A 22,229-nucleotide genomic window follows, 5' to 3' on the forward strand; every position below is an offset into this window, starting at 1 on the left:
TATATATATATATATATATTTTAGGGAAATGGTGCAGACCAGATTAGAACCAGTGTTCTTATCAGAGACTCGACATGTCACAGGTATGTGTTTTTAGCACAGCATTACGGCCCAGACAATTTGCGGGATAATTTAACAAAACAACTGTAATATAACATCACAACAAAACAAGAATTTTACACACACACACATACACATAAAATATGTGAAAACATCTGGGAGTGTGACAGAAGTTCAGAGGCACTATCCTCACCTCCCAAATCCCTAGGTTCTACCTTCCCTCAAACCTCTAGTGACGCTCCAAAAATAGGTGTGATGCTGAATGCCACGCAACAGTATGTGACCACAGAGGCAGCAAAAAAGCTATTGAGCTATTCTCAGGAGATCCATACGCCCTCACTATGGTATTCCCTCTGGAGACAGAATTCTGGGCCAAGGTCTAACAACAGTCATTGTGACTCTTCAGCAGGTACTAAACATCATTCTGTTCAGAATGGTGCATTTTGAGTGTTTGGGTGCTAATAAGGCAGGTTTCAAGCATTTTATAAATCAAATTAAAAAGAAATTCTTACTGTTTATGGCAGGGGCATCCAATCTTGCTCCTGGAGGGCCATCTTTCTGCAAGGTTCAGGTCCAACCCAAATGAACACACCTGAATCAGCTAATCAAGGTCTTCAGGATTTCTAGAACCTTCCAAGCAGGTGTGTTGCCAGTGGGGCAGGTTGGAGCTGAACTCTGCAGGATGTTGGACCTCCAGGAACAGGACTGGACGATTCAAATCAACTCAATCAAATCAAACAAGAGTCCACACCTTCTGAAAATGGTCTGTCCAGGCTTCTTGGCTAAACTAGCAAGACTTGATCAACCAGCTTCTGGAAATTCATGCAATCAAAGCTGTTTTTGTCATGAGGGACTACACAAGATAAAGGTGCTAGTTTACTGTAGCTAATCAATCCATGTGGAGATTATGCAAAACATTACATATGCAGCACTCTTCATTCAAGTTAAAGATATATAGCAAACCTCTATTTCGACCTTTCCAATGATAGCTCTCTCTGTCTCTCAGACACAAAAGAAAGGTTTTAGTTATGGTGAGCGCCCTCAGTTTTAAGGAGCCCCAAAAAAACCACTGTACTGTAACTGCTTACACACCAGCACCCCATTGTCCTGCGCTCCTGGTACGTCCCTGTGCCATGACGTGCAGATGAATAACACCATAAACAGGGAGAATACGCTTTATTTTATGTCCGACCTCTGCTTCCCACTGCTCCCTGCTAAAAACAACAGCATTAGGCTCTAATGGATCCGCTGGAGAGCCGGGTTCACCTTCGCCATTACTCCCCAGGCCTCCGCACCCAGCGGGCAAGGCACTCCATCAGCCCCAAGGTCAACCTGATAGTTGCCCCTGTTCTCCAGCCTCTCTGATGATGCCCCTCACCCCTGGAGCAACCCCCCTCCCTCCTCACCTCAGATCACTTGCGTTCCCCCTGCTCTCCTTGCCCTGTCCTCTCTGGGTCCCTGGATGCCACCTGATGATGAATGGAGCACAATTAGCTCAACCCGCCACTGCACTGGATTCGCCCCTGCCCTCTCCATCTCGCAAAAATGAGGCCGTCAAACTGGGGAACATCAAGCTGGGCACCAACAGGCAAACCAATATAGCCACTATGGATGTGCAAAACCACACATTTTCAAAGTGGACTGGACAGTAGATGGTCAACAACAAACATGCTGTATAATTAGGCTTGTCCTGAGTTCACATGACTGCATTCGGACATTTCTTAGGGGCAAAAGATATACAAAACAGTTGTTTCAACATTCTTTAAAATATAATCTTTGTCAGAGACTATGACCTTGTGGGCAGTGCATGGACATGCGATTTCGGCAACCCAAGTTTGAGTCCCAGCTCGTGGTCCTTTCCCAATCTCACCCCCCTCTCTCCCACTTTGCTTCCTGTCAATTCTCTGCCATAAACACCAGAAATACATCTTTTTTTATTATTAAATTAAATAAAAAACATAAAAATAAACGTATAAAAAATATTTATTAAATATATATTAAAATAAAATAGGTTAGGAACGAGATGGGCTGAGCAAATCATGACAGAATTAATTCATTTATTTAACATAACTATTCCTTTAAGCTGTCAGCATCCTAATTAATGCATTGCTTCTAAAAAAATTAAAAATAAAAATCTAGTACATATTGTTTAAAATCTGGATAACTTAGTGGTCCTTATGAATCAACTAATTGGTTGTTGGACTAGGTAACCATCATGACCCATCCCTAGAAGGTACCATGGCCAGTGTTGGGGAAAGTTACTTTTAAAAGTAATGCATTACAATATTGCATATATATTATGCATTATTTTTATTCATTTTGAGGAATACTGAATCTGGTTTTATTTTTGTGAGTGAGATGAATTAATGCATATTCATATTTATTTTAGAACTACAGTAACATCTTGTGATTTCTCTCAACATGGGGACAGGAGAGCTGTCAATCAATAAATTGGAAAAAAAGTAACGCGTTACTTATTTGAAAAAGTAACTCAGATATTCTCTTGTAAATTAAAAAGTAATGCGTTACTTTACTAGTTACTTGAAAAAAGTAATCTTATTACGTAACTTGTAATGCGTTACTCCCAACACTGACCATGGCTTTTAACAATTTACCTCTTAAATTGAGTTTCCCATTACACTAGACAGTTCAAAATGACACCCAGTTCTCTATTACTTATGAATGTGCTGAGATGCCATCTATAGTGAGTGCATGTAGACGTTCTAAATTTCAAAAGTTTCCTTGAGGAATGCACTTCTCAAAAGGATATAAATGGCAATGGCATTCCTCCACTTCAGAGACAAACATCAATACACCCTCATAATTCATTCATAAACCCTCTTCTTGGAAGCTGCTTTCCTTGTTTACACAGCACAGGTTCAGTGTTTCTTCTTCGTGAGCCGAGCTACAAATCAGTTTCTCATCGAGTAAGCCATGTTGGGCTTGTGGCTGGTTTGAAAGAGGTTAGTGACAGCACAAACATGTAGGCCCCAGAGCACCTTGAATGCTTGTAGACACATGGTTAGTAAAGCACACCGCTATGTTTAGGCCAAAACAATATGGAGAAAACCCAGCTCCAAAAGACTACTTTCAAAACTACTTTCTACCAAGCATCTTGCTGTACTTAGATGACCTAGCATTAGCACTCACCGAACAACCCATTTTATGAAGTGTAGGAAATTTTCAGCTATTGCAGATTCAAACAAATAACTAAGCACCAGGTGATTTCTTCAAGATAAAGAAGGTAAAGTGATAACTGAGAACAAAGTGAGAAATGAAAGGGAGCGACACACAACCCTGCTTGGCGTGACAGACGATGAGCCATAGAAGTGAGACACGGGGACATACGGACCACACTTACCACCATCACGCGTATCCACTCAAAGTGCCAGGAAGCCAAAATATCCGCAAGGATATGGCTTTCCGGCAGCCGGCCATCCTGGGAGGGGACTGAGCCCGGCACCTTGTGGACCAGAATAAATTGAGATCTTTTTAAAGCAGGGCTACAAAAGGAAAATAATTAGACAAAAAAAAAACATTGGTGGCTACTAAGATGGCTTAGGAACCTTGGGAGAGAGAAAAAAAATCCACCTGATATAAAGGCAAAACAGAGAAATCAAACAATTAAGCTATTTTACACAACAAGACAATGCCCTGAGTGTGTGTAAAGGATTTTCTAATCTCTCTTTATTAGCCAAACATGATTAAAATGCAGTTCCTAGGAGCATCTCTCCCCTAAATAAGAAGAAAAGGGAAAAAAGCCAAGGAAAAAAGTCAAAAGCATCTTTTACAGCATGAAGCTTTTCATCTTTTAGAGACGCTGAGAAGAAAAGGAGCCGGAGAAGCACAAACATTCTCTTTCTCTCTGTATTCTCCTTAGCACTGAAGAAAGCTACGCTACCTGAGGATACGCATCGCATATCACAAGCTCAATAGCCCCAGAACAAGTTTTCAGTCACAGTTTTTCAAAGTAATAAAAATAATCCCTAGCACACTCTTTAGTCCAATTACATACCGCCATGTAGCTATCGCCCAGATCAACCCCCTGCCTCTGCTCGGCTGGGTTTAACCCTCCGTGTGTTATCTACAGATAAGGCTCGCTTGTAATGCTAGATTCTAGCGGACATAAATGTGCATGAACCGGGATCAGATTGTCAGCGTTTCACAGTGCAGAGAGGTTAGCTTATGTTTCTCCCCGCTAAAGTGGCAGTGGTGTGGTGGAGAGAGTAGGTAAGAGTAGGCTAAACTCTTAAAATAAGGCCAAATCCAAAGAGAGAGAAAGAGAGAAACAGGAGATATTTTTATTTCTTTTGCCATTTATTTATTTTGCTAATTTGTTTTTCCTTTTACACAGAAGACTTTTATTTATTTTGCTCACAGTACATTGTTTATTTTTAACACTATAAATAAATGAACTATACACAGTAATACAGTAGATCTGCATTCCTATGTGCGCTTGGATAGCTGGAATTAACATTGACTGTCTTACATGGCCAGTTTTCTCTTTAAGGTCAACAACTGTCATGGCAGATCAACAGTTTAGAGAGTACACAGTTTCAGGGAGTGTCAGAATACTGTACATATAACAACGTTACACTTAAAAGTACAAAATACGAGTAACGTCTCGGTTACGTATGGTAACCCTCGTTCCCTGAAGGAGGGAACGGAGACGTCACGTCGGATGACCGACGAATTGGGATCTCGCTTAGAGAGACCAATCTACTTCGAGTGTAAACTAAGCGCTTGGAGGTTCACCACCTGATCCCTGAAGGGCGTAGCGGGAACCTTGGGCACATAGTACATTATACTCACGCTGTGATCAGCGGCTGCTGGATGCAATAATCGCATGCCAATGTGCATTGGCTCGTTTAGTTTACACTCGAAGTAGATTGGTCTCTCTAAGCGAGATACCAATTCGTCGGTCATCCGATGTGACGTCGAGAGTGACCGACTGAAAGGGAACTACATTTACTTGCAGTTAACAATAGTAGTTGGTAATCAGTTTACAGTTACAGTCAAAAATATTTTATTGTGAATTGTACATTTATTGTGAAATTTTTTTTCAGTTTAATCTTTAGTTTATTCACTATATATCAGTTATGCAATCTGTGGAGTGTTTGAACAATGACAGCTGAAAAGCTTGATGTAACATGAATCCAGTAAATTTCTCCCAAACACACAATAGTGTCTTCAACAAAATAGTGCACTACCATTCAAAAGTTAGGGGTGAGTAAAATTCATTCATTCATTCATTCAAAAAATATTTAACAGCATAACTGTTTTCAATATTGATAATAAGAAATGTTAGTCGTTTGATTAAGAAATGCATATGAAATTCTGAAGGATCATGTGACACTGAAGACTGGAATAATGCCTGCTGAAAATTCAGCTTTACCATCACAGGAATAAATAAAATTTTAAAATATATAAAAATAGAAAACATTTTTTAATTAATAAAAATAATATTTCAAAGTATTACTGTTTTCACTGCATTTTTTGATCAAATAAATGCAGCCTTGGTAAGCAAAAGAGTCTTTAAAGACACATAAAAAAAAAAAATTTAATTAATGAATAAAAAAATAAATAAACAGTTTGACCCAAAACTTTTGAATGGTAATACACATGCTCTTCAACTGTTGATGTGTTTATATTTAGCTACCTGAATTATAATCGCATAACACATCCTATGGCACAGATATTTAAAGTTAACTTCATCGCCCCCTTGAGTTCTGAGGTTTCCTACCACCACAGTTTGTCTGCGGGCTTGACAGTGTCGGCCAAGTGTCTGCATTTGCATATTTGCGTAGTTTATTTAGCCTAAAAGCTACATTTAGCTTGAATTAATTCACAAAACTGAGACCTTCATGGAATCCGACAAGCCTTTGACAACAAAAAATATCTTGTTTTTTCTCTTATTCTGTCACTGTTTTGCTTCACATTCATATTGAATGCTTGTTTATTTATAAGACGTACAGCATTCGGTTACATGCCATCTTTAATATCCAGTCGAGCAGGCAACACAATCACACACACTTCCTAACAGCTGTTGGGCATGTAAGGAGGCGTGCGTGAGATGTGGTAAGCCTGTGAGCATGACATGATTGCAGTGTGTATCTTATCTGGGGCGGCTCCTCCTCGGGCTGTGTGTGTGTATGTGTAGGACCATTACTCCAGTGCCCAGCCATGCGTATACTCCTAATCTCAGCACTCTTTCACCCTCTCTCTTTCGCTCCCTGGAGACACTGGCGCTATCATACTGGCTGCTTCTCAGACGGAGCACTAGCGCTGATTATCCCTCCATACTCCACTCCGGACACATGTCCGCACAACACTGGTTCTAATGACGTCACCAAAATAGCCGTATCATCAATTAGTATGTGCGCAAAAAAAAAAAAGTGCATGTTGCTGAAAATACATAAAAAAAAATAAAAATAAATAATTTACTCACTCTCATGTCATTACTTTCTTCTATGGAAGACAAAATGAGATGTTTTGTGAAAATGTCCAGGCTACTTTTTTCCATGCAGCTAAAATTAATGCTAACTGGAGCTTTTAATCTTCAAAAAAACGAAACAGCACCATAAAAGTGGTCCATACAACTTTTGCACTATATTCCAAGTCTTTTGAAGTCATACAATGTGCTTGTGAAAGAAACACATTGAAATATATGTTGATCACTGACATTCCTGAAAGTACTGTAGTAGTTAGGTCTAATTTGTGGATGAATCGCTCTTTTGAGTAAAATCTTTTCAAATAATTTGTTGATCCAGTTAACAAAATCTTTGTGAATGATTCATTCACAAATCAGACTGATTTGGTTCTTGTGTTCAACTCACTGACTGATCATAATAGTTTATCGGTGAACGATGACTTAATTTTTGGTCTTTGTGTATTGCTTTAGAAGACTTGGACTATAGCAAATGAGTCATCTGAACCACTTTTATGGTGCTTAGGCATCTTTTTAAAGCTAAAAATCCATCGCATAGAAAAGAGTGACCAGCACATTGTTCAAAATTTCTCTTTTTGGGTTTCACAGAAGAAAGGAAGTCCTGCAGGTTTGTAATGACATGAGGTTGAGTAAATGAGAGTAAAAAGTGAATTATTCCATTAAAAACAACACCACAGTTCATCCCAAAATATTATTAGAGCAAGAAAGACTGGGTCCTCCAGCATCTGTTTTATGACAGGTGAGGAATAGCTGCATAAAAAAAAAGAACGGTAATGAAAATACAAAACCTTCGCAAACTTTCTTTGGGAAAGTGGGTGCACACAAGTGCGAGACAGCTGTGGCACAAGCGGAGCATTATAGTGCGTTATCGTAGCAAGCCCGATGCTAATCCTTAATTCCACACTAGCATATCTGAGAGAGGTTTAACAATGTGAGGCACATTAATTATCACCTGGATAATTACCTGCCATTCTGCCTGTGTGTTTACATGTGTTTGGCGGAGCAGGTGTTAAAATATTTTGGCTGTTATTGCCGGGGTTGCTGATGAATTTGGTGGAGTCGGTGAGCTCTCCAGAGAGCTATTCAGCACTGTAAACACACACATGTACACATTCACATGCACACACACTGGCACTAGCCTGGCAAAGAAAAAAGGAGAAGTGTGTGGCAAGCATATGGCTCACACAGTTGATGTACCCAGCATGCTTTTGCATATAAAGCCATCCAAATTGTGTTAAACCCTAAAATTCATTGTCAGAAAAGGTGCTGGAAAAGGTACTTTGAAACTGTAGCTTGCCAGGCTAAAACTAAAGCATTTGAGGGTAATATGAAATCATAATTTATCCTATTTGCATTCTCATTTCTGTTCTTACCGTGGAAAATATATTGGTGTACTTTATAAAAAGAACTGCATGTCTTCAGAATCTATCATCTAATGTAATAACTTGCTCTTCCCAAACTCATGTTGAAGACCTGCTAGCTTGAATGTTTGCACTTTGAAGAAGCTGGGATATTGAAGAGGTCATGGCTGTGCTTTAGGCATTCCACTTTTCAATGCTCTTAAAATCTGAGGCAACACAAAATGGCAATCATTTAAATGTTTTAGTAAAAGTATTCAATGTTGCTCATTGCTAATGTTAATTTAGTGGAAAAGGTGTTGATTTTTATTTTTATTGTGTAGATTTTTTTTTAAGTAAAATGACAACTATAAACAATTTCAATGCAATTAGCTTTTGTAAGTAACTGGCAGAGTAGCAAACTACTGTTTTAATAGGGAAAAACTTCTTTAAATTATGAGTTTCACTGCAAAAATCCCCCATTTGAAAACACTTTTACAGTGCCACTTACACTAACTTTGCTTTCACCTGATCTTCTTCTCTTTTTCTCCCTCCCTGTTTCTTGTTTTGGAACCAATTGCCTACTTGGGCAAAACAACTGAGCCGTCTCCATCAATTAGCCTTGACTTTGGACTTTCATTAAGAGTAATTGACTAATATCTGCAGTGAGTCTGAAGAAAGACACTTTTAACTATCACAAAACAGTTTGTTAAGTAAGAACACATGTTTTGGCTCATACTACGCCTGCAAGAGGTCCCCAGTCCAATGCAAAACAGGTGCCTGCCACGTAATACCCCATTTAGCCCCTGGAGCAAAGGTTATCCGGCTAATAGCTTCCTAGTGGAGACTAAGGAAGAGCTAGGCCTGGCCTAAACATCTGGGATATATTGCACACACTTGCAACATATGCTTCAGGTTCAATTAAAATGAGGCCTTGGCACATTTATACATTTTTTCCCTCCTTCATCCAGTAAAAGTGGGCCTTCCCTGATGTGACCTCAGTATTTTACTTTTTGAACAAACAGAAGAGGTAATGAGAGTATGAGGTCATCAACAAATTGACATTTAGAAGTAAGTAAAGACATAGATGGAGTATGCATTTCAGCTATTTCATTCTCTAAATAGTGTTTCTTTTAAAATAACAAGCCACTTTTTCTAACTCTTAGCGTTATAGCCTGACAATATTCTGCATCGTGGTATTTTTCATCACATTGCTTTTGTGAAGCCTCTGTTATCTGTAGCATTGGTAATTCTGATTCATTTTAATGAAACAGTTCAAAATACATAATATTTGACAAATAAATTATTACAAATAAAAACTTAATTGATCAATGAATGATTCACTGTTTCAATATAAATATTTACTGAAATGTTTCTGTTCACCACTACATTTTTACTTTTAATTTATTTGTGTGCTTTCTAGTTCATAAATAAATAAATATTGCAATTGTTTTCAATTCAATACTGTCATTCGAATTAGTTTTTGCTCCAAATAAATGTTGTAATAGAGCGCAACACTGAGAGTCCAACAAATCATACAAATATTGTTCAAAAAACAGTACTTGACAACAACAAAAAAACAAAACTATGCAAACCTATGCGAACTAAGACTATGCAAATGGAGAAAGAGAAGGAGAAAGGACAGAGAGAGGACATCAGAGAAGAAAAGCCTAAAACAAAGAATCCCAAGTAGCTCTTTTCAACCTTCCAACCTCTCAACTGAAGCTACTCTGACAGGAGGAACAACAGATCCTTGACAACATACCCAAGACCACACGGTACGTATACTTCATGCTCTTTAAAAGTCCACTTAGGAGAAATGTGAGTAAGATGTCAAAGGTTATGTTTTCATCTTAAGTCCGCACTGCTCGAAAATGTGCTTGTTGACATTCTTATTGACCCATTTCCAGACAAAGTGCATAAGTGCTGGCATTTTGGCGGGCAATGACATGAATCTGTCTGTTCAGAACCATTAAAATGCTTCCTTGTGAATGCTGCTGGGGCATTTGGCCTGCGGTCATTAGAATGCTATTAATTGCACTTCAAAGGCCTTGAGAAATATCAGAAGCTCAACATAGAGACTCTGAAGCCAAGTTTATTTATGCCTATGTGATTCCCCCTTATTCTGGGTAGAAAGGAAACATGTACTGCAACTCTGTAGACTTCAGACGCTTGCAGCTTTGACTAGCTTTGGACCTTGACTCTATGAAAAGTGTCCGAAAGCGTTAAATACACAAGAAAACAATGACCTACTGGTATTTGAGTGAGGTCAAACACAATAACTACTACATTTTCATTACATTTCACTTTAGAGAAGAGCATTTGAGCATTAAATATACATCTGTTAGAATACATGTTTGTGAGTGGCACCGATAATTACCTTGTCATCTCTGTCAAAGTCTTCCTCCTCGTCCTCCAGCAAATCCTCCACAGCTTGCTGATGTGCATTGTGACGAGCAGAACAAAAGAGAGCAGAAAAAAAGAAGAGAGAAAAAAAACAGAGAAAATCAATTTCACATGTACACTTCGGAACATCTCCACATCTTCAAGTGAAAACAAATGATAGCACATAGTCCTCGGATAGAAAGCAAACCCTCCGAGTCTGACCTCAGTCTCTAAAGTCATCAGTTGTGTCCTCTTGTCCATAAGGTTAAAACCTCAATAGAGCCTTTGGCAAAGGGAGGCTGATGACATAGAGCGTTAACTATGTGCTTCAGTGGACCAGATCCAGGCCTACAATGTTCCCTTCAAAACCCCTTCAGGTTTTCATACTTAATTAACTCAAGCACACAGAGTCGTATGCCCATGACCTCGAGAAATGCTGCTGGCTACTCGATTCTCCCAGAAGAACATGTGAACACAGACCAGCAAAAATGATGAAAAGAGTCATGCTGAGAATATTGAGAGCAAGATAGAGGGCAAGGAATCAACAAATGTTTAGTTAAATATTGATTTCATTTAGCAGTCTAGAAAAATTGCAGGCTATTTCTATTGTTCATATAATAAGCAGTTTTTTATTGTCTGAATAATCAGAGTTGTTTTTTTTACCTAGCAGAGTGCTCAAATAGTATATTATACTATAAATAAATTTTTTTAAATACTTATACAAAAATATGTACAGTATTATTAATTATTACACCCAGCCATACTGTATCTACAGACCAAAATATCACAGAGACTTTGAGGTGGCTCTTCCAGTTTAGACTCGTAAGCAACCACTTCATAAACATCCTAGCAACCACCTAGCAACACTCTAGAAACCGCAGTAGCAACATGCTCATAACCACTCACAACGACCGTAGCAACAGCAACCACCTAACAACTAAACACAACATCATAGCCGTGGGTTTTGTACAGACAATCACTATTTACATTTCTGCAGTGCTGAAAGGGATAAAATAAACCAAATCATTAAATAATATTCACGCCACTTTCATTTGTTCTTGGGAAATTGCAATCGCTGATAGAAAGAGTTGTTTATAGAATCTAAAATATGCCACATATGTTTTATTCTCAGACAGAAAAAAAATCCTTCCTGTGTGTGCTAGTAATTTGGCAGCATTAATTATTCATATATCATTGGCTTGTTACTAAGAACTGTAAACAGCAAAATAATCAGACGATATGTTGGCACACAAATAAAGAGTTTATCTCGGTCAACTGAAAACATTATATTTGGCCTCAGTGGCTTACGGGAGCCCAGAGGAGTGTGTATCACATGTCTGTTTTTGTTGCCGGAGGACTGAAAAGACACAGATCATTATTTCTCTTCTTGTAGTTCCTCCTGTCAATCCCGCATCAAAGCTTCAAGGTCATGTGTGTGCTATTTACATACGACAACTCGGGCATCTGAAAACACCAAAAAGCTATCAGGGGAGGAATACATCTTCTTTTTGATGATTTTTTTTTTCTGGATCCATGCATTTCATCAGTTTTTTGTGACATCCAAAAATTGTTACTTAGCAAACAATAGCTTTTGTTCCTTTGTTTTCTCTAAAAGAGAGAGTGTATGGCTGATATAAGCCTCTTATGTAAATGCAGCCTGCGGCAGAAACAAAAGGAGGGTTCAGGATAGATACAAGCAGTGTTGTGAGGAGACTAGCGATGGTGTTTTGCACTAGCCTAATAGCACGCGGATCGACTAGAAGAGCGATGCTGCTCCAGCGCTGGGTTAGCCAGAGGTCATACGCTGGGTAAAGGAACTTGGAGGAAGTTGAACTTCAAGAAAACCCGCGGTAGCATGAACTCAAAGTTTGGCAGTCAATATGTCTCACTTGCAGACAAAAATTCAGACTAAAATAGCATCACAGCCAGACTTTAAGTCCATTGTTTGGCCTTTCGGTTAGCAGCGGCACCATCTCCAGACCAGCGCCGTGACATCCATCCTGGCAAGTTAATGCACTTTCTCTTGCCTTCTGCCATCAGTGGAGGAAGAACCCTGCTATCTGCGCTTTTAATTCTAACCTTCCCCGTGACAGGTGCGCTGGGAATAGACGCCCTAGCTAGACAAGCCATCCAACATGAAGATATGCACTTTCATTTTTTTCCCTGCCTCTCAGGCTCTTGAGCTCTCCCCTCCTCCAGCTCTTCTTTGAAATGTGAGACATCTCTAGCGTCTCCAGCTGCTCAGGGGCTGGCCCTGCTTTGTATGCCGCGTGTGGACCAGAGGCCCGGGAGAGCCCAGGCCTGGAAGGCTGATAAGGGCTCTCGCCGGAGCACATCGAGCCCAAACAGCCTCTTCACAGGCTGTCAGAGCCCTGCTGGTCAGAGGGAGGGCTTGAGTTTTTGCCAGCACTGGCTGACTGTGGTCTGACCTCTGCAGGGGCTCGAGTCAAAGAGTACGACTGTTGGTGCTCGGAGAAACTCTGCCGGTTCTGTTTGGGCATAGTATTACATTTCAATAAAAGTGGTCACAATTCAAATATGAGGACAATGGGCAAAATAATTGCTGGGATGTGTGGGAGAGGGACAGCCCAGCCAGTACGTCTCTTTGGGGCTGAGTTGTACGGGGTACATGGGCCGGCAAGAGGACACGCCAGGGTCGTGCGTATCCAGAAGCCACAGGAGTCAACGGTGTTGTCAGTCCCACGGCTCGAGCTCTACTGTAATCCGCAGCAGCCCTGAACCCACAGGACCCATAAAAACACTCTGGCTTTCTGTTCCGTAAATAAAACCCTGGCTTCCCGAGACAAGCCTGCGTCAACAATGGCAGCAGCAGCTGTGACAAAAATCACACAGTGCTGCAGTGTTGTTAGCAAAATCACGGGTACAAAAGTTCACAAAGACGAAGTTCAGGAGCTGCCAAAGTTGCTCCCCGCCTCGCCTCCAACCTCGCCTGCGAGCCGTGGTGGCACAGGGGAAATCAGCAGGGCAACAAACGCTGCCAGTTCAAAGTGACGTGACCTTTTGATTTTGTCACCTGTCAGGGGCTGGCACGGAGGAGCGGAGACGTGTCTGCCAGGCACGGGTGAAGTGCTGTCTCGCTAACGGGGGCACGGTGCTGGAAGAGGTGGTACCACTGAGGTGGATTAAAGGCCTAGAGCACCTCTCGACTCTTCTTCTCACTCTTCCTCATCCTCTCCCGGCCCTGCCGTCACACTTCTTGCTTTTTTGTTGTCTCCGTTGAGCCTGCAGCTGAAACACCAGCCTGAGAGTAAGACAAGCTCTACCATGAAGCGCCTCTAGGAGCACGGCTGGCAGACAGACTCTCGCTCTGGTTCTTTTTATGTTGTCGTTTCGTGATTGACACTGGAGGTGGGCTTGACAAGCCTTCGTTTCCCCCACAGCAGCCCACCTGTACCAGCGTATCCTTTATTCATGAAGCTCCATCTAGGCTGTTTGTTTTTTCAAATTACACACACCGGAAGAAAAAGACAAAACACTACTCAAACCAGACAAAACAAAAGGTGGGAAAAAGTTTATTTGCTAACTTGCTTTCTGTGCCATGCAAAACACTAATACTGTTAGTAGTCAAGAAATAAACAAACAGACTAAGAACAAACAGCTATAGGTTTGATCTCGTCAGTCTTTATATATTTACAAAAAGATTAAACTAAAGGTGAAGGATAATTTATTCACCACTGGCAGCATCAAATGAAATTTCAAAAATAACTGTTTACAAACTGGTCTCTCAAACACATCTACTGGCCTGTCTCGTTCATAAAACAAGCAATCCCACCTTCCAATCACGGCATTAGTTGAGCCAGATGTTTACATGATGGATCACTGTAACAAATACAGCAGTTCACGCTCGTTGAAAAGTCATTTGCATTGGATAGGGAAAAAAAGTAGTTTAACATTTACATTTTTCACTTTCAAAGTTTGCATGAAATGTAAATTCACCCCATCTATTTTTTAAATGCATGTTATTGATCTTATTGTAAATGATTAATTCATTCACATGTTTCAATTTTATTTACCTTATTTTATAATCAGAATGTCATAATTGGATCTTCTGGCCAAACATCAGACTTCTCTCTAGTGATATATGCCGGACTTCTTCGATCATTTTCCAATAATCCATTTTACTCAGATGTACATCCCAACGTACAAAAAATTCCATTACATTGTGACTTTAAATGAGGGGCCTTTTTCTTTATAACATCTCTTACTGTCAGGTGTTGCTGTCAGGTGGTTACAGTGGTGTTCACCATGGTTGATAGGTGGTTGTCTACAAACATTTTATCATCTGCCAAGTAAAAATCGTAAGTCCAATCACACTGAAAAAATATCACACCTCTCCACGACAAAACACATATCATTAGTGCACATTTCATAAATTTAGAGGGATGAGTTACACGTTGATATTTCAACTGACTTTTTCCCCTCAATAACTTTTTTTTAACATACAGAATCAGTATCTTATAGAATCACAAAACAATTTTTGTTAAATAATTTAATTCGTTTTCAACTATATCAACATTACACCAAAAATACCAGGGGAAATATCTTATGTTGCACATTGGGGGCCTTTAGGTTAAGAACCACTGATTTTGCTTAAAACCTTAAACCCAAATATGAGCTACAGTAGTGTTCACAAAAAACAGGCTGTGAAAAACTGATTAACCTTTTAAAATATGCCTGAGGAAAATGGAGAAACTGCGAGTTTTTGCTAGAGGACATGGTGAGAGTAACCCTGACAATTAAGACCCTCTCTGCCACCACTGACAAGGTTGCCGAGAAAGAACCTCGAATGCCTAATTGTGCTTGAGCTGGTGAAAGAGATGTCACTACGTTGCTCCAGCTCTGACAGAATATGCTATAATTAACACCTTCAAAACATCTGGTAAACTGTTTTCCAGGCCAGTGAATTCAGCAGCCCGGGTCTTCTAGGGCCAGCCATGGGCTTCACTCCCCTCCATTCACACCAAGCTGTCCGACGCTTCACTGAGCCTGAGCGGCCACACTGAAGCCCACCCGAACGCTTCCAGGTCTCCAAATAAAAGTAGGTGAGGGGTGGTGTTAGGGTGGTGAGCACTGCCTCTCTGCAGGAGGTGAGCAAGCCACTGACAGCTGCTGTCAGAACAGCTCTGCTAGCTGTGTCGGTGCTCCCTTACCTTCAGATTAAGATTGGTGCGCTTGCACTCCCTACCAGTAGGGGACTCTTCTGAAAGCAGTGTATAGGCAGTGCAGCTGCTTTATTTAGAGAGGAAACCAAGTGGCGCTTTAGAAATCGTATCTTTCCATCACCTGCTGATGATCGACAGGCGTAGTTCAAAAGTCACATCCCTTTGTCTTGCATCTAAACCCATGTTTATTTTTCCATTGTCTATTCATTCTGACACAAAAACCAATACTGTGGCACTACGCGGCAGCCCGGCTAGCTAAGCTTCTGCCATTCTGTTGATTTAAAACAACGGTTTGGGAGTGTAGTCTAATGTTTAGTGCACAGCCATTCCAGATGGTAAAAAGGATCTTTAACAATAACAGGCTGTGACAGCGAGGTCAGGTATCTGGTGGAAGGGTGGCAGGCAGAGAACAGCAAAAGAATACGAGAGTCAGGGGTCAGCTGTCTACAGGTTAAGAGTTGAGCTGGCATGTCACATCTAGAGGTAACAAGTCCCTTCAAGAAATGTGACAGCTGAAAGTGGGTTTCTGTTTTCCCAGAACATACTAGGCTGTGAACATCAGGGGTACAACAGACAAGGGATAATATACGGTCACCCTGAAGAGGGTTGATTTTTAATAATAACCGGCTATTATTCTGTGATAATGACAGCTTCTTACTAAAAAAATAAATGCCAATATTGATTTAATATTATATGCAGAATTAATATTATTAGTATATGTCCCACAACCCTGAGCAATAGAATTTGGAGAATATATGGTGGTGGTGAATGTTTAATTGTATATTTATGGTAAATAAGCAAAACTTGTTAACAATATATATATACAGTATATTGACATACAATGTAATAAAAATGTAATTAAAAAATGTGTCTGTAATGTAATAAAAAGAAAGTGATTATAACTAAAGCTGAAAAGTCTATCAAGAAAGAGAGAGAGAATATGCCTGTAAGAATTCTTCTGTGCAGCTTTTGTTCATACCTAGAGTCTCACTTTTACCCTCCTTTTCCATGCATACAGAATATTTGAGCGCACACGCTCATCCACGGCATTCTGTGCATGAGACATGCTGCACCACATTACAAAACCATGTGATGCTGATAGTCAGATGTCATACAAACACTTGGAAAAGTTTCAGAGTAAGTCTTGCCATCTAGGCTGGGCAGCATCTCCGTTTCTCATTTCTGTCTGTCTCAGTAAAAAAACAAAAAAAAACAGCTTGGACTGTTGAAGCACCGCAGCCTGCATTTATGTGTCAGAAGGTTTAGCGCAGAGCTACAGTTAGAGTTATCTGAAATGACATCCTGCCAGGCACAGGGAGCCTGACATCTATAGTGTAGTGATGAAAGCATGAATGGGACACTTCCACTGGGGGAATATTAGTCCTTTCAAAAGTACATCAGTCCTCTCTGAGTGTGTGTATTTATAAAAAATAAAGCACAAAGCAACGGCTGCATTGCTTTCAGATAACAAGCTAGCAGCCAACAAACAGCTTTAAGCTTCAAGTTACATATGTATATATGCATATGTATGTATATATATATATATATATAACAGCTAACAATAACAGCTTAAAGGAGTGAAAAAAATGAATGACATCAGGTACTAATCATTACACACACACTTAAAGACACCTAAATTCCTTCCCCTTAAGTTCATAGTAAAGCACAGGGAAACAGTGTCCAAGCTCAGGCTCATCAGTGAGTTTGAGGCTAATGGAAAGCATGTGTGTGTGTGTGTGTTTACTGTTTCTGAACTCTCTTGCTCTCACCAGCCCGTGTGTTGTGGTTACAGTCGTCAAAATGCAGAACAATGGACTGTTAGAGAGCAGAGGAGATGTGGATAGAGGAATAACGGGTTGAAGGCATTACCTCGGACTCTAGCCCTCTCATGTGTCTTAAATCCACAGGTCCTGACAGTATCACCTCTGACCCATTACCTAGTTCTGAATCCCTAACTTCTGACCCAACTGGCTTTTATAACAATGAAAGAAAACACACACACACACACACACACACTTCACTAAATCATCACACAAGCTCATTACACATAAAAAGTAAAATATATTGTTAAAATACATCATAAAGTAGTGTGTGTGTGTGTGTGTGTGTGTGTGTGTGTGTTATGATAAACCAGTTTAGCTTCTTTATCATATTTACCATGATTATCGAAACATGCAATCCCATTACATATATTATACTGTAGTATACGTAAATATAACATAAATCCATTAATATATGGTTAAACATTTACCACCAGAGCTTGAATAAAAAAAGACAACAAAAACACTACTCAAACCAGACAAAACAAAAGGTGGGAAAAAGTTTATTTGCTAACTTGCTTTCTGTGCCATGCAAAACACTAATACTGTTAGTAGTCAAGAAATAAACAAACAGACTAAGAACAAACAGCTATAGGTTTGATCTCGTCAGTCTTTATATATTTACAAAAAGATTAAACTAAAGGTGAAGGATAATTTATTCACCACTGGCAGCATCAAATGAAATTTCAAAAATAACTGTTTACAAACTGGTCTCTCAAACACATCTACTGGCCTGTCTCGTTCATAAAACAAGCAATCCCACCTTCCAATCACGGCATTAGTTGAGCCAGATGTTTACATGATGGATCACTGTAACAAATACAGCAGTTCACGCTCGTTGAAAAGTCATTTGCATTGGATAGGGAAAAAAAGTAGTTTAACATTTACATTTTTCACTTTCAAAGTTTGCATGAAATGTAAATTCACCCCATCTATTTTTTAAATGCATGTTATTGATCTTATTGTAAATGATTAATTCATTCACATGTTTCAATTTTATTTACCTTATTTTATAATCAGAATGTCATAATTGGATCTTCTGGCCAAACATCAGACTTCTCTCTAGTGATATATGCCGGACTTCTTCGATCATTTTCCAATAATCCATTTTACTCAGATGTACATCCCAACGTACAAAAAATTCCATTACATTGTGACTTTAAATGAGGGGCCTTTTTCTTTATAACATCTCTTACTGTCAGGTGTTGCTGTCAGGTGGTTACAGTGGTGTTCACCATGGTTGATAGGTGGTTGTCTACAAACATTTTATCATCTGCCAAGTAAAAATCGTAAGTCCAATCACACTGAAAAAATATCACACCTCTCCACGACAAAACACATATCATTAGTGCACATTTCATAAATTTAGAGGGATGAGTTACACGTTGATATTTCAACTGACTTTTTCCCCTCAATAACTTTTTTTTAACATACAGAATCAGTATCTTATAGAATCACAAAACAATTTTTGTTAAATAATTTAATTCGTTTTCAACTATATCAACATTACACCAAAAATACCAGGGGAAATATCTTATGTTGCACATTGGGGGCCTTTAGGTTAAGAACCACTGATTTTGCTTAAAACCTTAAACCCAAATATGAGCTACAGTAGTGTTCACAAAAAACAGGCTGTGAAAAACTGATTAACCTTTTAAAATATGCCTGAGGAAAATGGAGAAACTGCGAGTTTTTGCTAGAGGACATGGTGAGAGTAACCCTGACAATTAAGACCCTCTCTGCCACCACTGACAAGGTTGCCGAGAAAGAACCTCGAATGCCTAATTGTGCTTGAGCTGGTGAAAGAGATGTCACTACGTTGCTCCAGCTCTGACAGAATATGCTATAATTAACACCTTCAAAACATCTGGTAAACTGTTTTCCAGGCCAGTGAATTCAGCAGCCCGGGTCTTCTAGGGCCAGCCATGGGCTTCACTCCCCTCCATTCACACCAAGCTGTCCGACGCTTCACTGAGCCTGAGCGGCCACACTGAAGCCCACCCGAACGCTTCCAGGTCTCCAAATAAAAGTAGGTGAGGGGTGGTGTTAGGGTGGTGAGCACTGCCTCTCTGCAGGAGGTGAGCAAGCCACTGACAGCTGCTGTCAGAACAGCTCTGCTAGCTGTGTCGGTGCTCCCTTACCTTCAGATTAAGATTGGTGCGCTTGCACTCCCTACCAGTAGGGGACTCTTCTGAAAGCAGTGTATAGGCAGTGCAGCTGCTTTATTTAGAGAGGAAACCAAGTGGCGCTTTAGAAATCGTATCTTTCCATCACCTGCTGATGATCGACAGGCGTAGTTCAAAAGTCACATCCCTTTGTCTTGCATCTAAACCCATGTTTATTTTTCCATTGTCTATTCATTCTGACACAAAAACCAATACTGTGGCACTACGCGGCAGCCCGGCTAGCTAAGCTTCTGCCATTCTGTTGATTTAAAACAACGGTTTGGGAGTGTAGTCTAATGTTTAGTGCACAGCCATTCCAGATGGTAAAAAGGATCTTTAACAATAACAGGCTGTGACAGCGAGGTCAGGTATCTGGTGGAAGGGTGGCAGGCAGAGAACAGCAAAAGAATACGAGAGTCAGGGGTCAGCTGTCTACAGGTTAAGAGTTGAGCTGGCATGTCACATCTAGAGGTAACAAGTCCCTTCAAGAAATGTGACAGCTGAAAGTGGGTTCCTGTTTTCCCACAACACACTGGGCTGTGGACATCAGGGGTACAACAAACAAGGGATAATATACGGTCAGTCTGAAGAAGGTTGATTTGCAATAATTACCGGCTATTATTCTGCGATAATGACAGCTTCTTACCGAAAAAATAAAGGCCATGGAATATTGATTTTACCTTAAATTACTTTATTATTTGAGAAGAAAGGGGCTGCAATACTACGTGAACCTAGCACAGCTATTATTATAATAGAATAAGTATGTCCCACAACCCTGAAAAATAAAATTATATATATATATATATATATATACACACACACACATTTATAATTTATTAAAATGATATTGTATTATTAATATAATATTAAATTATTAAAATATATGATAAAATAGTGAAGCTAGCAGCCAACAAACAGCTTTATATATATATATATATATATATATATACAGTATAAAGAAAAGTCTAATTAGTCTGCAATTTATTGTAACAGTAATGTAATTTTTTAAATGTGATTATCACTGAGGCTAAAAAAGTATCAAAAAAAGATAGAAAGAGATAGAGAATATGCCAGTAAGAATTTTTCTCTGCAGCTTTTGTTCATACCTAGAGTCTCACTTTTACCTTCCTTCTCTGCACGTGCAGGATATTTGAGCATACACGCTCATCCACTGCATTCTGCGCATGAGACGTGCTGGCCCACATTACAAAAACCATGCGATGATGATAGTCAGATGTCATACAAACATTTGGAAAAGTTTCATAGAATGTCTTGCCATCTAGGCTGGGCAGCATCTCCGTTTCTCATTTCTGTCTGTCTCAGTAACAACAACAAAAAAAAACAGCTTGGACTGTAGGAGTGCCGCTGCCTGCATTTATGTGTCAGCAGGTTTAGTGCAGAGCTACAGTTAAGAGTTATCTGAAATGACATCCTGCCAGGCACAGGGAGCCTGGCATCTCTACTGTAGTGATGAAAGCATGAATGGGACACTTTCAAAAGTACATCAGTCCTCTGAGTGTGTATTAATAAAAATAAAGCACAAATTGTGACTCAGAAAGCATGGGTTTATCTAAACTGCTGCATCGCTTTCAGATAACAAGCTAGCAGCCAACAAACAGCTTTATATATATATATATATATATATATACATACATACATATATACACACACACACTCACACACACAGGTAAAACAGCTTATAGGAAGTGAAACAAAATGAATGACATCAGGTACTAATCATTACACACACACTTAAAGACACCTAAATTCCTTCCCCTGAAGTTCATAGTAAAGCACAGGGAAACAGTGTCCAAGCTCAGGCTCATCAGTGAGTTTGAGGCTAATGGAAAGCATGTGTGTGTGTGTGTGTTTACTGTTTCTGAACTCTCTTGCTCTCACCAGCCGTGTGTTGTGGTTACAGTCGTCAAAATGCAGAACAATGGCCTGAGGGGATATGGAGGGAGGAATAACAGGTTAAAGGCATTACATCGGACTCCAGCCCTCTCGTGTGTTTTAAATCCACAGGTCCTGACAGAATCACCTCTGACCCATTACCTAGTTCTGAATCCCTAACTTCTGACCCAACTGGCTTAAAACAATGAAAGAAAACACACACACACACACACACACACACACACACACATAGCTAAATCATCACACTAGCTCATTACATATAAAAAGTACAATATATTATTAAAATATATCATATAGTGTGTGTGTTATGATAAACCAGTTTTGCTTATTTAACATATTTACCATGATTATCGGAACATGCAATCCCATTACATATAGTATAGTATAAATATAACATAAACCCATAAATATATGATTAAACATTTACCACCACAGTTTAAATAAAAAATACAGATTTTTCCATGTTATCTATGCATAAAAATATATTTATTTTGTTTTGTTTCTTTATAAATTATTGATTTGTTTCTAAAAACATGAGGAAAAGTGTATCAGTATTGACATGGTAAATAATACATATACAGATAAGCCTACATAAATGAATAACAGAGCTCTGGTGAGTTTTTGCAAACAATGTCGCCATCTACAGGACAACATAATTATTGTACAGACACTTTCTAAAGGTCCTTTGGTTCTTGCTACTTTTTTACCGCCTCTATTCTTTGCAAAATTTTACAAAGAGTGTCTTATAAAGTATGATATTAAAAAAATATATCAGAGACTCTATAATAGTGAAACTTTGATTACTTCTATTCAGGACACTCAAAAAATGTAGTTCATATGCTTGTCCCATTTACTCAAAGGATATCCTAGATATTTCATATATATATATATATATATATATATATATAAAAAATGGG

At 39.4% G+C, this 22,229-nt stretch overlaps 1 protein-coding gene across 4 annotated transcripts in view; it reads right to left on the reverse strand.

Annotated features, from left to right (window-relative positions):
• LOC107756292 (multiple C2 and transmembrane domain-containing protein 1-like) overlaps positions 1–22,229 on the reverse strand; it is a 157,704-nt gene that overhangs the window by 16,667 nt on the left and 118,808 nt on the right. For 3 of the 4 annotated variants that reach the window (XM_016573320.1, XM_016573322.1, XM_016573323.1), the window contains exons 17-18: positions 10,226–10,282; positions 3,422–3,523 (exon numbers count right to left, since the gene is read on the reverse strand). In XM_016573320.1, coding sequence (XP_016428806.1) covers positions 3,422–3,523; positions 10,226–10,282 — 159 coding nt within the window. The remainder of the gene's footprint in view (positions 1–3,421; positions 3,524–10,225; positions 10,283–22,229) is intronic. The other variant, XM_016573321.1, reaches the window with a different exon arrangement.

This window comes from Sinocyclocheilus rhinocerous, unplaced genomic scaffold (assembly GCF_001515625.1).
Source record: "Sinocyclocheilus rhinocerous isolate Xijiao unplaced genomic scaffold, SAMN03320098_v1.1 scaffold1043, whole genome shotgun sequence".
Lineage (NCBI taxonomy): Eukaryota > Metazoa > Chordata > Actinopteri > Cypriniformes > Cyprinidae > Sinocyclocheilus > Sinocyclocheilus rhinocerous.